The sequence below is a fragment of the Giraffa tippelskirchi genome, chromosome 5 (genome assembly GCF_054371585.1).
Source record: "Giraffa tippelskirchi isolate mGirTip1 chromosome 5, T2T-mGirTip1v1.2.pri, whole genome shotgun sequence".
Lineage (NCBI taxonomy): Eukaryota > Metazoa > Chordata > Mammalia > Artiodactyla > Giraffidae > Giraffa > Giraffa tippelskirchi.
Window position 1 is genome coordinate 18721541 of NC_137279.1, and position 12879 is coordinate 18734419.

Genomic DNA, 12879 nt, shown 5'->3' on the forward strand with positions numbered 1-12879 from the left:
GCTAGGAGATGGAAGCAACCTAGATGTCCATCAAAAGATGGATAAAGACATTGTGGTACATATATACAATGGAATACTAGTTAGCCATTAAAAGGAACACATTTGAGTCAATTCGAATGAGGCAGATGAACCTAGAGCCTAGTATACAGAGTGAAGTCGGTCAGAAAGAGAAAAGCAAATATTGTATATTAACACATATATATGAAATCTAGAAAGATGGTTCTGATGAACTTATCTGCAGGCCAGCAATGGAGATGCAGACATGGAGAACACACTTGTGGACAAGGGCCGGGGAGAGGAAGGAGAGCATGAAATGAATGAAGAGAGTAGCATGGAAGCATATACACTATCATAGGTAAAATAGATAACCAGTGGAAATTTGTTGTATGACTCAGGGAATTCAACCAGGGCTCTGTAATAACGTAGAGGGGCGGGAAAGGGTGGGAGGCAGGTTCAAGAGGGAGGGAACATGTGTACACCTATGGTCAATTCATGTTGATGTATGACAGAAATCAAACCAATACTGTAAAATCAATCAATTAAAAATAAATAAATATTAAAAATACTTTAAAAAAATTGTAGAGCCAAGTGACATGCAATTTTTAACATCAACATTTGGGAATAGGACCATGTTTCCTGGGGCATAAATGCCAGAGTGAAATTGCTAGGTCCCCATTTCCTTAAGTATTTCTATCCATTTATTTTAGATATGTTTTAGCTTTATTTGTATTGTTTTAGTATTATTTAGGTTTATTCTATTAGAGCCTCCTGATTTAAACAATCAAATATAGTAAAATTTTGTAGAGCAATTCAAAGAATTTAGGCAAAAAGAAAATAAAAATAGGAAGAGAGAACATTTGCCATGGAAGAACTTCTCATAATCAAAGTGGGACAGACAGTAGGTGTTGGCAAAATTCAATGAGATCCCAAAGTATTTCAAATTAAACTTCTAGATAAGAAATCTGGCTGTTTAAGTTTAATATCATCTTATGGGATTGACTACAATTTCTCCCACTGGATGAAAAGCAGGTCTTAGGTAAAACTGTAAGTTCCCTGGTAACATGATAAGGTTAAGGATGTCACTTACATTACTAAGCAACTTATGATGAAAATGACTTCCTGCCTGATTGTTATGTTGTATCTGAATGGAAGGAACTGCAAAGTTATGATAAATTTCTGATGCGAACGCTACACTTTGGACTGTCCTGAGTTTCTTATAATCAGCATATCCATTATGTGGCCCTTGAAGCTATTGTTACAAGATACAATGGTTCCTATAAAGCAGCAGGGCCTCTAAACCAAGATATACCCCACATATACCAAAATGGAATTTCTCCTCACACCTGAGCTACTTCTCCTAGAGAGAAGATAGCACCTGGATGGCTGGACAAGCTGTCACATGAATTACTACAGAACTCTAGGCTGACACTGCCCTGAGGGCAGCTTCTGAATGGTTTCTGTCTGAAATCCTCCTGAATAAACGGATGCCAGGTGTATTCAATGATAGTCTTATGAGTCTCAATGATTAGATGAGCCGAAGAAGACCACCTTGTGGGCATAGTACATACATTATTGATCCTTTAGTTCCAGCTGCTCACTTGTTCTGTGCCTGCTTTACTCCAATCCCTCTTGCCAGCAATTTTAGTAACATGTCAATGCAGTCATCTTATCTTCAGTTCCCAAAGCAAACTTGTTCTTGAGAATATCTGTATAGACTTGAATCTGCTTGGCTGCCTTAAAAGGGATGAACGATCAGTGGTGGTTTAGTCGCTAAGTCGTGTCCGACTTGTGCAACCCACCACGAAATAGGGAAACATGATTAGGAAAATAACTGAAAGGAAAACAATCAAAGGCAGCACTCATAGCTCAGGTAAAGGATCTGCCTACAATGCAAGAGACCCAGGTTCGATCCCTGGGTCAGGAAGATCCCTTGGAGAAGGAAATGTCAACCCACAGTATTCTTGCCTGGGGAATTCCATGGACAGAGGAGCCTGGTGGGCTATAGTCCATGGGGTCACAGGGTCGGACGTCACTGAGTGACTAACACTGATGTAAAACAGATGATTTTTTTTGTTCAAGTATATGCCCAGACATTTACTTGATGCAAGACACTGAGGGACATCATTAGTTTATGATAACTGAATCATCAGGAAAAGATTAAATAATCTCCCATGTTCTCCATCTTGAGTGATAATGGGAAGATACCTTAGAAAGTTTATAAGGGTGGTTTTTAATGTTTGCATATTCAAAGAGTAATGTGCCAATTATTTTTAAAATGTGCTGACGGGCTTTTTGCTCTCTAAAAGGTGCTTTGTTGTTATTCAGTTGCTCAGTTGTGTCCCCCTCTTTGTGACCCAATGGACTGTAGCCCACCAGGCTCCTCTATCATGGGATTTTCCTAACAGGTACTATTAATAGTTAAATGAGGTGTTACTATACCTTTTTTTCCCCAAGAAAGAGTGTGCCTGTAACCAACTGAAGACTTAACTCATGTATCAGAAAAATTTTTAGAAAAATAATTATAAAATATGCTTGCCAATACCTAACATATGGCAAATTGTCAGATTAGTTTAATCATATTCTGTAATAGAGTCACAGATCTCACAGGTTAGGAGAGGCAAAACATTCCAAGCTTAGAAATAATATTGAAAATTACCCAAAATTATATTACTAACTCATAATTTTTATCACTACTTCTAATGCCTCACAACCAATTTTCTTGAGTGCTTCCCTTATCATCTATTCATTCGAAATACTAAAACAGAATTTTTATTTCAGATGTCAAATTATTGGATAAGAACTAAATCTCTCATTACCCACATGGGGAAATGCATCCCCTCTATGCAGCTCTCTTATTACTCTTTTAATGATTCATGCTGTGTACAGTATCTTTAGAACTAACATTGGTAGAAATGGTAGATCAAATCTGAATTAGAGTATCAGAATCACTATGGTCACACACACAAAAAGAAATCCAATGACACTCAGGAGAATTTTCTGCTCACACAAAACATCTTGGAAGCATGTTATATCCATGACTTAAACATCACACGCTAGTAAAGTAATGCTCAAAATTCTCCAAGCCAAGCTTCAACAGTACATGAGCCATAAACTTCCAGATGTTCAAGCTGGATTTAGAAAAGGCAGAGGAACCAGAGATCAAATTGCCAACATCCATGGCTCATTGAAAAAGCAAGAGAGTTCCAGAAAAACATCTATTTCTGCTTTATTGACTATGCCAAAGCCTTTGACTGTGTGGATCACAACAAACTGTGGAAAATTCAAGAGATGGGAATACCAGACCACCTGACGTGCCTCTTGAGAAATCTGTATGCAGGTCAGGAAGCAACAGTTAGAACTGGACATGGAACAACAGACTGGTTCCAAATCGGGAAAGGAGTACATCAAGGCTGTGTATTGTTACCCTGCTTATTTAACTTAAATGCAGAGTACATCATGAGAAATGCTGAGCTGGATAAAGCACAAGCTGGAATCAAGATTGCTGGGAGAAATATCAATAACCTCAGATATGCAGATGACACCACCCTTAAGCGAAGAACTAAAGAGCCTCTTGATGAAAGTGAAAGAGGAGAGTGAAAAAGTTGGCTTAAAACTCAACATTCAGAAAACTAAGATCATGGCATCCGGTCCCATCACTTCATGGCAAATAGATGGGGAAACAATGGAAACAGTGACAGACTTCATTTTGGGGGGCTCCAAAAACTTCAGGTGGTGACTGCAGCCATGAAATTAAAAGACCCTTGCTGCTTGGAAGACAAGTTATGACCAACCTAGACAGCATATTAAAAAGCAGAGACATTATTTTGTCAACAAAGGTCCGTCTAGTCAAGGCTGTGGTTTTTCCAGTAGTCTTGTATGGATGTGAGAGTTGGACTATAAAGAAAGCTGAGTGCCGAAGAATTGATGCTTTTGAACTGTGGTTTTGGAGAAGACTATTGAGAGTCCCTTGGACTGCAAGGAGATCCAGTCAGTGCATCCTTAAGGAGATCAGTCCTGGTTGTTCATTGGAAGGACTGATGTTGAAGCTGAAACTCCAATACTTTGGCCACCTGATGCGAAGAGCTGACTCTTTCCCCTCACTGGGAAAGATAGAGGGCAAGAGGAGAAGGGGATGACAGAGGATGAGATGGTTGGATGCCATCACTGAGTCAATGGACATGAGTTTGAGTAAACTCAGAGAGTTGGTGATGGACAGGGAGGCCTGGCATGCTGCAGTCCATGGGGTTGCAAAGACACGACTGAGCAACTGAACTGAACTGGTACATGACACAATTAACTAAGCATTTTTAAGTGTAAAGTCAGTGGTATTAAGAACATTCACGTTGTTGTGCAACTGTCACTACTGTCCATCTGCAGAATGTTTTCATCATCCCATACTGAAACTGTACCCACTAGACAATAACTCCTCATTCCTCTCTCTGCAGCCCCTGGTAACCACTGTTCTATTTCTCTCTCTGAATTTGACTACTCCTAAATAGTTCATACAACTGGAATAATACAATATTTATCTTTTTGTATCTGTCTTTATTCACTACACCACTTTCTTTTGACCAGGAAGAAAAAGGCTTTCTCTGTACATCAGCTTCTGTCTCCTTGCTCTGTTTTGAAAATCCTAAAAAAAGACTCTAATTGGTGTGGCTTGAGTGACATGCTTACTTCTAGACCAGGAGGATGATGGGTGCTATGATGTGCTCAGCTCAGGAGGTTGCATGACCACCCTAGAATCTTCCCCAATTCTCTGTGTGTACATACCTTCTCAAAGAGCCCTTCCTTGTTCTTTTGATATAAAATAGCATCTCACATCATCTAGACAACTTTATTATGCTTTTTTTTTTTGAGTACTTATTACTGTCTATTACAGAAAAGATTTATTTGCTTATTACTTCCCCTACCACTAGAATGTAAGAGTTATAACATGAGGGACCTTCTCTCTCTTGCTCACCTCTGTGCTCCCAGTACTTGGAACAGTGCCTGGACCATAGTAGGAGCTCAATAAACATTTTAAATTAATTCATCAGTTGGAGATTGAGATGGAGATATAGATTTAGTTGCTGCTACTGCTGCTGCTAAGTCGCTTCAGTCGTGTCCGACTCTGTGCGACCCCATGGACGGCAGCTCACCAGGCTCCGCCGTCCCTAGGATTCTCCAGGCAAGAATACTGGAGTGGGTTGCCATTTCCTTCTCCAGTGCATGAAAGGGAAAAGTGAAAGTGAAGTTGCTCAGTCGTGTCCGACTCGTAGCGACCCCATGGACTGTAGCCTACCAGGCTCCTCCATCCATGGGATTTTCTAGGCAAGAGTACTGGAGTGGGGTGCCATTGCCTTCTCCAATAGATTTAGTACTCATTGGTAAAAGTGATTAAAAGAAATTAATTATGCTTCTACCTCTCTTGTGAAGATAAGCAATTACAAATTGAATGAAATTGAACTCTGCATATATATTTATATGAACACAGTAGTTAAACAAGGAACTTATGCACAAATAGCAAGAAAGTTACACTTTCTAAAAATGGATAATTGTAGAAAATATAACCCTGCATGATGGATGCATAGGTTAGAGTCCTGAAGTTGCAATAAATTAAACCCTTTCTGAAATTGTTTTCTGTTGCCAAGCATTTAAACTATAAATGTGAATGTGTAAACCCATCAGGTGTGTGCACATAAATGTGAATGTATAAACCCATCAGGTGTGTGTACACATACACAAACACATACATTTTTACTGGTTAACTTTGGAAACTAGCAAAGCAGATACAAGTTTAAAGCCATAGTCGGCAATGCAGATCTTTCAAAATTTCCCTTGGCTGTAGCCAGGTAAATCCAGATACTCAGAAACACAACTTCACACTGTCATGCCACCCCTCATTATCATCTCTTGGATCTTGGTTACTGTAGCTGCCTCAGCTCTCTTCCCCTACCCGGCATTAATCTCAAGGGCAGGGCAAGGCAAAGAGAAACTAGGAGCAAAGTAGGAACTGTATTGAAAAATACAAGAAAGAAGTAGGCAAAAATAATCTCTTGTTTTTCTGACTTCTTGGTGCTGCTGTCCATCTTTTACTCCCCTTAGAGTTTATTATTATCCTTATGATATATAATGAGCATCTCAAATGTAAGCAGTGCTGCACCTCAGCTGAATCTGCCCCACTCACAAGGTTTCTCAAAATTACATCTTTCATATCTCCTCCAACCTATCCACCCACATGTTACCACCAAATCCAGTGAGAACTCCAATTCCTGGTAAGAAAACAGTTTAATCAAACTATATTGCCTCAAAGTTGTCTTCTACCCATGGCTGTTATTCCTGCTGAACTTCTCTAGGTGTTAAGGAATTCCTTTTTTCTAACTACCTATCTGAACCAGAAAATAAGCTCTCTGTGGCAGCTTTTTGCCTTTCTTCTTAGGAGATTAAATAGAACCACACCCAAAACCTTCTGGGAACCAACCCCCATATTCAGTTTTTAGGAAATGGGAAAGGTAGACATGGTTTGTCTAAGAGTAGTTGATTTAAGATATCACTCTGTCTCATTTACAATAATGGTTAATCATTTATTCTTAATTACCAGGGGCTCAAGAATGGCCCTGCACATACTAAAGGCGTATCAAGTTAATCTAAATTCTACTTTTCACCTGTACATCATCCTGATTATGCGTTGCTCATGTATTGTGATCATCTGCCCTCAGCTTAAGAAATAGCATTGCTCAGATAGAAAGATATACCATGTTCTTGGATTGGACGAATCAATATAGTCAAAATGATTATACTACTCAAGGCAATGTATAGATTCAATGCAATCCGTATCAAATTATCAATGGCATTTTTCACAAAATTTTTAGAACAAAAAATTTTTAATTTGCATGGAAACACAAAAGGCCCCAAATAGCCAAAGCAATTCTGAGAAAGGAAAAGGGAACTGGAGGAATCAGGCTCCCTGACTTTATACTACAAAGCTACAGTCATCAAAACAGTATAGTGTTGGCACAAAAACAGAAATGTAGATCAGTGGAACAGGATACAAAGTTCAGAAGTAAACCCACACACCTATGGTCAATCTAGGACAAAGGAGGCAAGACTATACAATGGCAAAAACACAGTCTCTTGGATAAATGATGCTGGGGAAACTGGAAAGCTACATGTAAAACAATTAAATTAGAATATTCTCTAACACCATACATGAAAATAAACTCAAAATGGATTAAAGACCTAAAAATAAGACCGGATGCTATAAAACTCTTAGAAGAAAACATAGGAAGAACACTCTTTGACATAAATTGCAGCAATACCTTTATAGGTCCACCTCCCAGAGTAATGAAAATAAAAAGCAAAAATAAACAAATGGGACCTAATAAACTCAAAAGCTTCTGCACAGCAAAGGAAACCATAAAGAAAACAAAAAGACAACCCACAGGATGGGAGAAAGTATTTGCAAACGAAGCAACTTTCAAGGGATTAATCTCCAAAATATACAAGCAGTTCATGCAACTCAATATCAAAACCAAAAACAACCAATCAAAAAATGGGCAAATGATCTAAATAGACATTTCTCTAAGAAAGACATACGGATGGCCAAAAACACATGAAGAAATGCTGAATGTTGCTAATTATTAGAGAAAATCAAAACTAAAGAGGTATCACCTCATACAGGTCAGAATGCATATGTGTGTGCTCAGTTATGTCCAACTCTGCGACTCTATGGATTGTAACCCACCAGGGTCGTCTATTTATAGGATTCTCCAGGCAGGAACACTGGAGTGAGTTGCCGTTTCCTCCTCCAAGGGAATCTTCCTGACCAGGGATTGAGCCTGTGTCTCCTGCGTCTTCTGAATTGGCAGACTGATTTTTTTACCACTACGCCACCTGGGAAGCCCACTGGTCAGAATGGCCATCATCAAAAAAATCTACAAATAATAAATCCTGGAGAGGATGCAGAGGAAAAGAGAACATTCCTACACTGCTGGAAGGTGAAGTCACTCAGTCGTGTCCAACTCTTTGTGACCCCATGGACTGTAGCCTACCAGGCTCCTCCATCCATGGAATTTTCCAGGCAAGAGTACTGGAGTGGGTTGCCATTTCCTCCTCTGGGGGATCTTCCCGACTCAGGGATCGAACCTGGGTCTCCCGCATTGCAGGCAGACGCTTTACCATCTGAGCCACCAGGGAAGCCCAACACACTGTTGGTGAGAATGTAAATTGGTACAACTACTATTTGGAGAACGGAGCTTCCTAGGTGGCCCTGGTGGTAAAGAGTCTGCCTGCCAACGCAGGAAACACAAGAGACATGGGTTCAATCCCTGGGTCAAGAAGATCCCCTGGGGTAGGAAGTGGTGGACAGAGGAGCCTGGCAGGCCACAACCACGGGGCCCCTAAGTCAGACACGACTGAGCACACAATATGGAGAACAGCATGGAGGTTCCTTTCAGTACTAAAAAGGGAGCAACCATATGATCTAGCAATTCCACTCCTGACCATATATCCAGAGAAAACCACAATTCAAAAAGATACACGCCTCCCAATGTTCATTGCAGCACTACTCACAGTAGCTAGGACATGGAAGCAAATTAAATGTCCATTGACAGAGGAATGGATAAAGATGTGGTATATAGGTACAGTGGAATATTACTGAGACATAAAAAAAGAATGAAATAATGCCATTTGCAGCATCATGGATGGACCTAGACATTATCATACTAAATGAAGTCAGAGACAAAAATCATATGATATCACTTATATGTAGAATCTAGAAAACTTATACAAATGAATTTATTTGTAAAACAGAACAGACTCAGGCTTTGAAAACAAACTTAATGGTTACCAAAGAGGAGAGATTGGAGGAGGGAACAATTAGGAGTTTGGGGATTAACATATACATCCTACTATATATAAAACAGATAACCAACAAGGACCTATTATATGTACAGAGAACTGCTCAACGTTCTATAATAACCTATGGGAAAAGAATCTGAAAAATAGATATATGTATAACTGAATCACTTTGCTGTATAGCTGAAACTAACATTGTAAATCAACTGTACTCCAATGTAAAATAAAAATTGAATTAAAAAGAAATAGCATCATGAAAAAGTACTCATTGATAATTAGTTTATATAGTTAAAATATTTTGATTTTAAAGGAATAAAAATTTAACTGAACAGTTGGATTTTCCTGAATATATGTGGGAATTTTTGACTTAACAACTTGTAGAGACTTTGTGTACCTTGAAATCACATTTCTGTGTGATATTTGATATGATTATGAAACCTTGTGTTACAAGCCTGGAATCTGAATCTTTGAAAATGAGTTAAAAAGCTACTAATTCTTACTATAAATCATAGACTTCTTGATAGATTTTGGGAATGTACTTAAAAAAAACACATAATACTGGCCATGATAAATGGCCATTTTTCTGCCACTAATTGGGTCATCAAACTGTCACATTCTAAGGGATTCCCTTTGGTTTAATATCTGCAGATCTAGTCATCCTGTCACTCTGTGGCTGCTGCAGTGCACGAGTTACCATTCAGCCTTCTCCTTTTCTCCAAGATGGAGAGTTTGGTCAGAGGTTACTGCGAGGCTCAAAGAACTGGCTTCTTTTCCTGTAGCTGGTAAACCTATGGAACTTGGGTATATCAGATATTTGCTATAGCGTATATACTTTCATACTTTTGCAATAACTTAGATTCCTTGTTTCTTTTATAGGACAATGAAGGGCAAACAGCTCTACATTATGGTAAGATGTTTTTAAATTATTACTAATTATATTTGACTTTATTGGCTTATTTCAGCTTTGTCCAACCCTACATAGCGCTTGGAAAAATGCCAGCCACTAGCAGAGCTACAATAACTTTATGTTTAAAAAACAGATTAATAACCTCTGAAGTTGATTATATGTTAAAATTCTTATGGACACATTCATAGTGAACTGAGTGTTTCTACACAGTCAACAGAAATGAAGTTTCCTCCAATCCCGTTTTGAAACTTCATTATTTCATTCCTGTTATTATCAGTGACAACTAAGATTCTAATCATTGTTACTTAGGAGCTAGAATCTCTCCTGTAAGAAATACTTTCTTGATGTGATTGAAATGAAGAAAAATAGATATGATTTTTTAATTTATTTCTTCTATTAACTGATTAGCCTCGTTAAGTAATTTTCACTTAAATAATCTGTAAAATAGAGGATAATCTGTAAAATAGAAGTAATATGGCACTTAAGGAGCTACTGGGTAATTTCAGTGATGTAAGAGATAATAAAGTACCTTGGAAACTGAAGTACTAGAAAAAGTATTGTTACTTTTATTCTATTTGGATATGAACATGGTTGAATAAGGGCTTCCCAGGTGAGTCAGTGTGTAAAGAATCCTCCTGCAATGCAGGAGATGTGTGTTTGATCCCTGGGTCGGGAAGATCCTCTAGAAGGCATGGGAACCCACTCCAGTATTCTTGCCTGGAGAATCTCACGGACAGAGGAGCCTGGCGGGCTCCAGTCCATGGGCTCGCAAAGAGTTGGATGTGACTGAAGCGACAGAGCGCGCGTGCATACACACACACACACACACGCGCGCGCGCGCGCGCTTGAATACAAGACAGCCATCAATATTTAAACTAGAATATATCAAGAACATCTCCCAGACAGTAAGCAACAAATGGAAAAAAATAGACCCCAAAAAACAGATAGTAAGCTCACAAATGAGAAGAGCCAAATAACCAATAAACAAGATGCTCACCCTCACCAATAACTTCCAAGAACTATGAATAGTCTGAGATCATACACTACTTGAACTCTTACCAATTAGCCTGATGCAGTTTATGGATGCTCGCAAAAGACACACAACTCATGGATCAGAGACAAAAGACTATTGTTCACAGCACAGCAAGCAGCATGAGCTTCATGTTTGTGTCATATCCCCTTGAGTCCCATGGGAGCTACAAAGAGAAGCCTCCGTAGGTTTTGGACACATAGTGTCATAGCTTAGAAATCCTAAGCTTAGGGAACTCCAGTCTTTTATAATAAGCTGCCAGCATACCTGCCCAACCTTTGCCCTAGAGAACACATGTCTTTATCATACCGGACAATAAACAAAGCTGCCATCTATTCTAGAAGGAAGCAGTACCTCCATTGACAAAGGTCGTTCAGTACATTAACATCTTTTGAAAGATAGTCTAGCATAAAAGCTATCTTCACCTCTGGTCACGCGGTATACAGAAACATGAAAATCCCTTGGAGAAATGTCTCCCAACAATAATTAGGGGATGCAGATTAAACCATTCAGATATAACTTCACACAGATTGGCAACACGTAAATATGTGCACCAGGGCTTCCCCGGTGGCTCAGCAGTAAAGAACCCACCTGCAATGCAGGAGCCACAGGAGATGCAAGATCGATCCCTGGGTTGGGAAGATCCCTTGGAGGAGGGCATGGCAACCCACTCCAGTATTCTTGCCTGGAGAATCCCATGGACAGAGGAGCCTGGTGGGCTACAGTCCATGGGGTCACAAAGAGTCGAATATGACTAAAGCAACTTAGCATACACATAGCATGCACACAACATGGGATGTGGAGGAACAAGAGCTCTCATATACTGCTGTTGGGAATGTCAACCACTGCATCACTTTGGAGGTGAATTTGGCAAAAATCTAGCGAAGTTGAAGGTATGGGTACACATACCCTGCTGCTGCTGCTAAGCTGCTTCAGTTGTGTCCAACTCTGTGCAACCCCATAGACGGCAACCCACCAGCCTCCCCCGTCCCTGAGATTCTCCAGGCAAGAACACTGGAGTGGGTTCCCATTTCCTTCTCCAATGCATGAAACTGAAAAGTGAAAGTAAAGTCACTCAGTCATGTCCGACTCTTAGCGACCTCATGGACTACAGCCTACCAGGCTCCTCCATCCGTGGGATTTTCCAGGCGAGAGTACTGGAGTGGGGTGCCATTGCCTTCTCTGACACATACCCTACAACCTGGCAATTTCACTTCTAGTATATTCCCTGGAAATACTCCCCAACATGTGTATAATGAGACATAAATAAGAACATGTACTGCAGCATTACTTGTAATAGCCAAAAACTTGTTTTATTAGCTTTTATATTCTTCTGTTTCTGTACTTAAAATAGTTAAGTTGCATATGTATATATATATATACACACATATATGCATACATGTACATTTTATGTTACCAAATACCTTTGAAAGTTGTGCCCGTAACAGTATATAGGAAATCTCAAGGCTCCTTTCAATAAACAGCCCTCTGAAGTAGTTATTGTTTTCTCCAATTTATAAGTGAGGAAATAAAAACTCAAAGAAGTTAGTAAACTTACCTAACAGAGCCAGAAATTCAAACCCATTATCTCTAGATTTACCAGGAAAGGAGAGAAAAACAAATGCCTTCCCCTCCCACTTTCCACAGTGCTCACATCTCTTACTCTGCAAACATGTTCATATAAGTCTGTCATATAGCTCCTCTAACATCACCAAATCCTGGCTACTATATACTCTGATTTTCAATCCAGGAAAAAACTTTTCTCAGCTTCCTTCTTACCTGTTTGAACCAAGCATTAAGTCAGACACTCCAACAGTGGTTGTGAAGCCTTCAGCAAAAAATTCAGGGCTGTGCCTTATTCCTGATGCCTAGCTTCAAGAAGCAGCTGACTTTTGTTTCAAAATATGTGCCATAAGGTCTAGAGTGTACTGCTCTGCTTAAAAAGATAACTCTGCTAATGCAACCTCCTTTGAAAAGGAGGGAGTTCCACACACTAAAAATAAGTTCTTTTAAAAGTGTGTTGCATAAGCAGTGTAAGTGGATTCTTGGAACTTCTTTGGAACTGTTACGAATATGCTTGAGGTTCATCAGCTTTCAGTGAGCC

The 12879-nt window shown here is 39.4% G+C and overlaps 1 protein-coding gene across 6 annotated transcripts in view; it reads left to right on the forward strand.

The window, feature by feature from the left end:
* The window catches only part of ACBD6 (acyl-CoA binding domain containing 6), a 194383-nt gene that overhangs the window by 151510 nt on the left and 29994 nt on the right, over positions 1-12879 (forward strand). For 2 of the 6 annotated variants that reach the window (XR_014052381.1, XM_081485840.1), the window contains exon 7: positions 9715-9745. The exons of 2 other annotated variants lie outside the window; for them this stretch is intronic. Coding sequence is in view for 2 of the 4 variants with exons in the window: in XM_081485840.1 (XP_081341966.1) it covers positions 9715-9745 (31 nt within the window). In the remaining 2 variants the exon portion in view is untranslated. Of the gene's footprint in view, positions 1-241; positions 356-9486; positions 9621-9714; positions 11392-12879 lie in introns of those variants that run through there. 2 more of the 6 variants (XM_081485842.1, XR_014052380.1) reach the window with 2 other exon arrangements.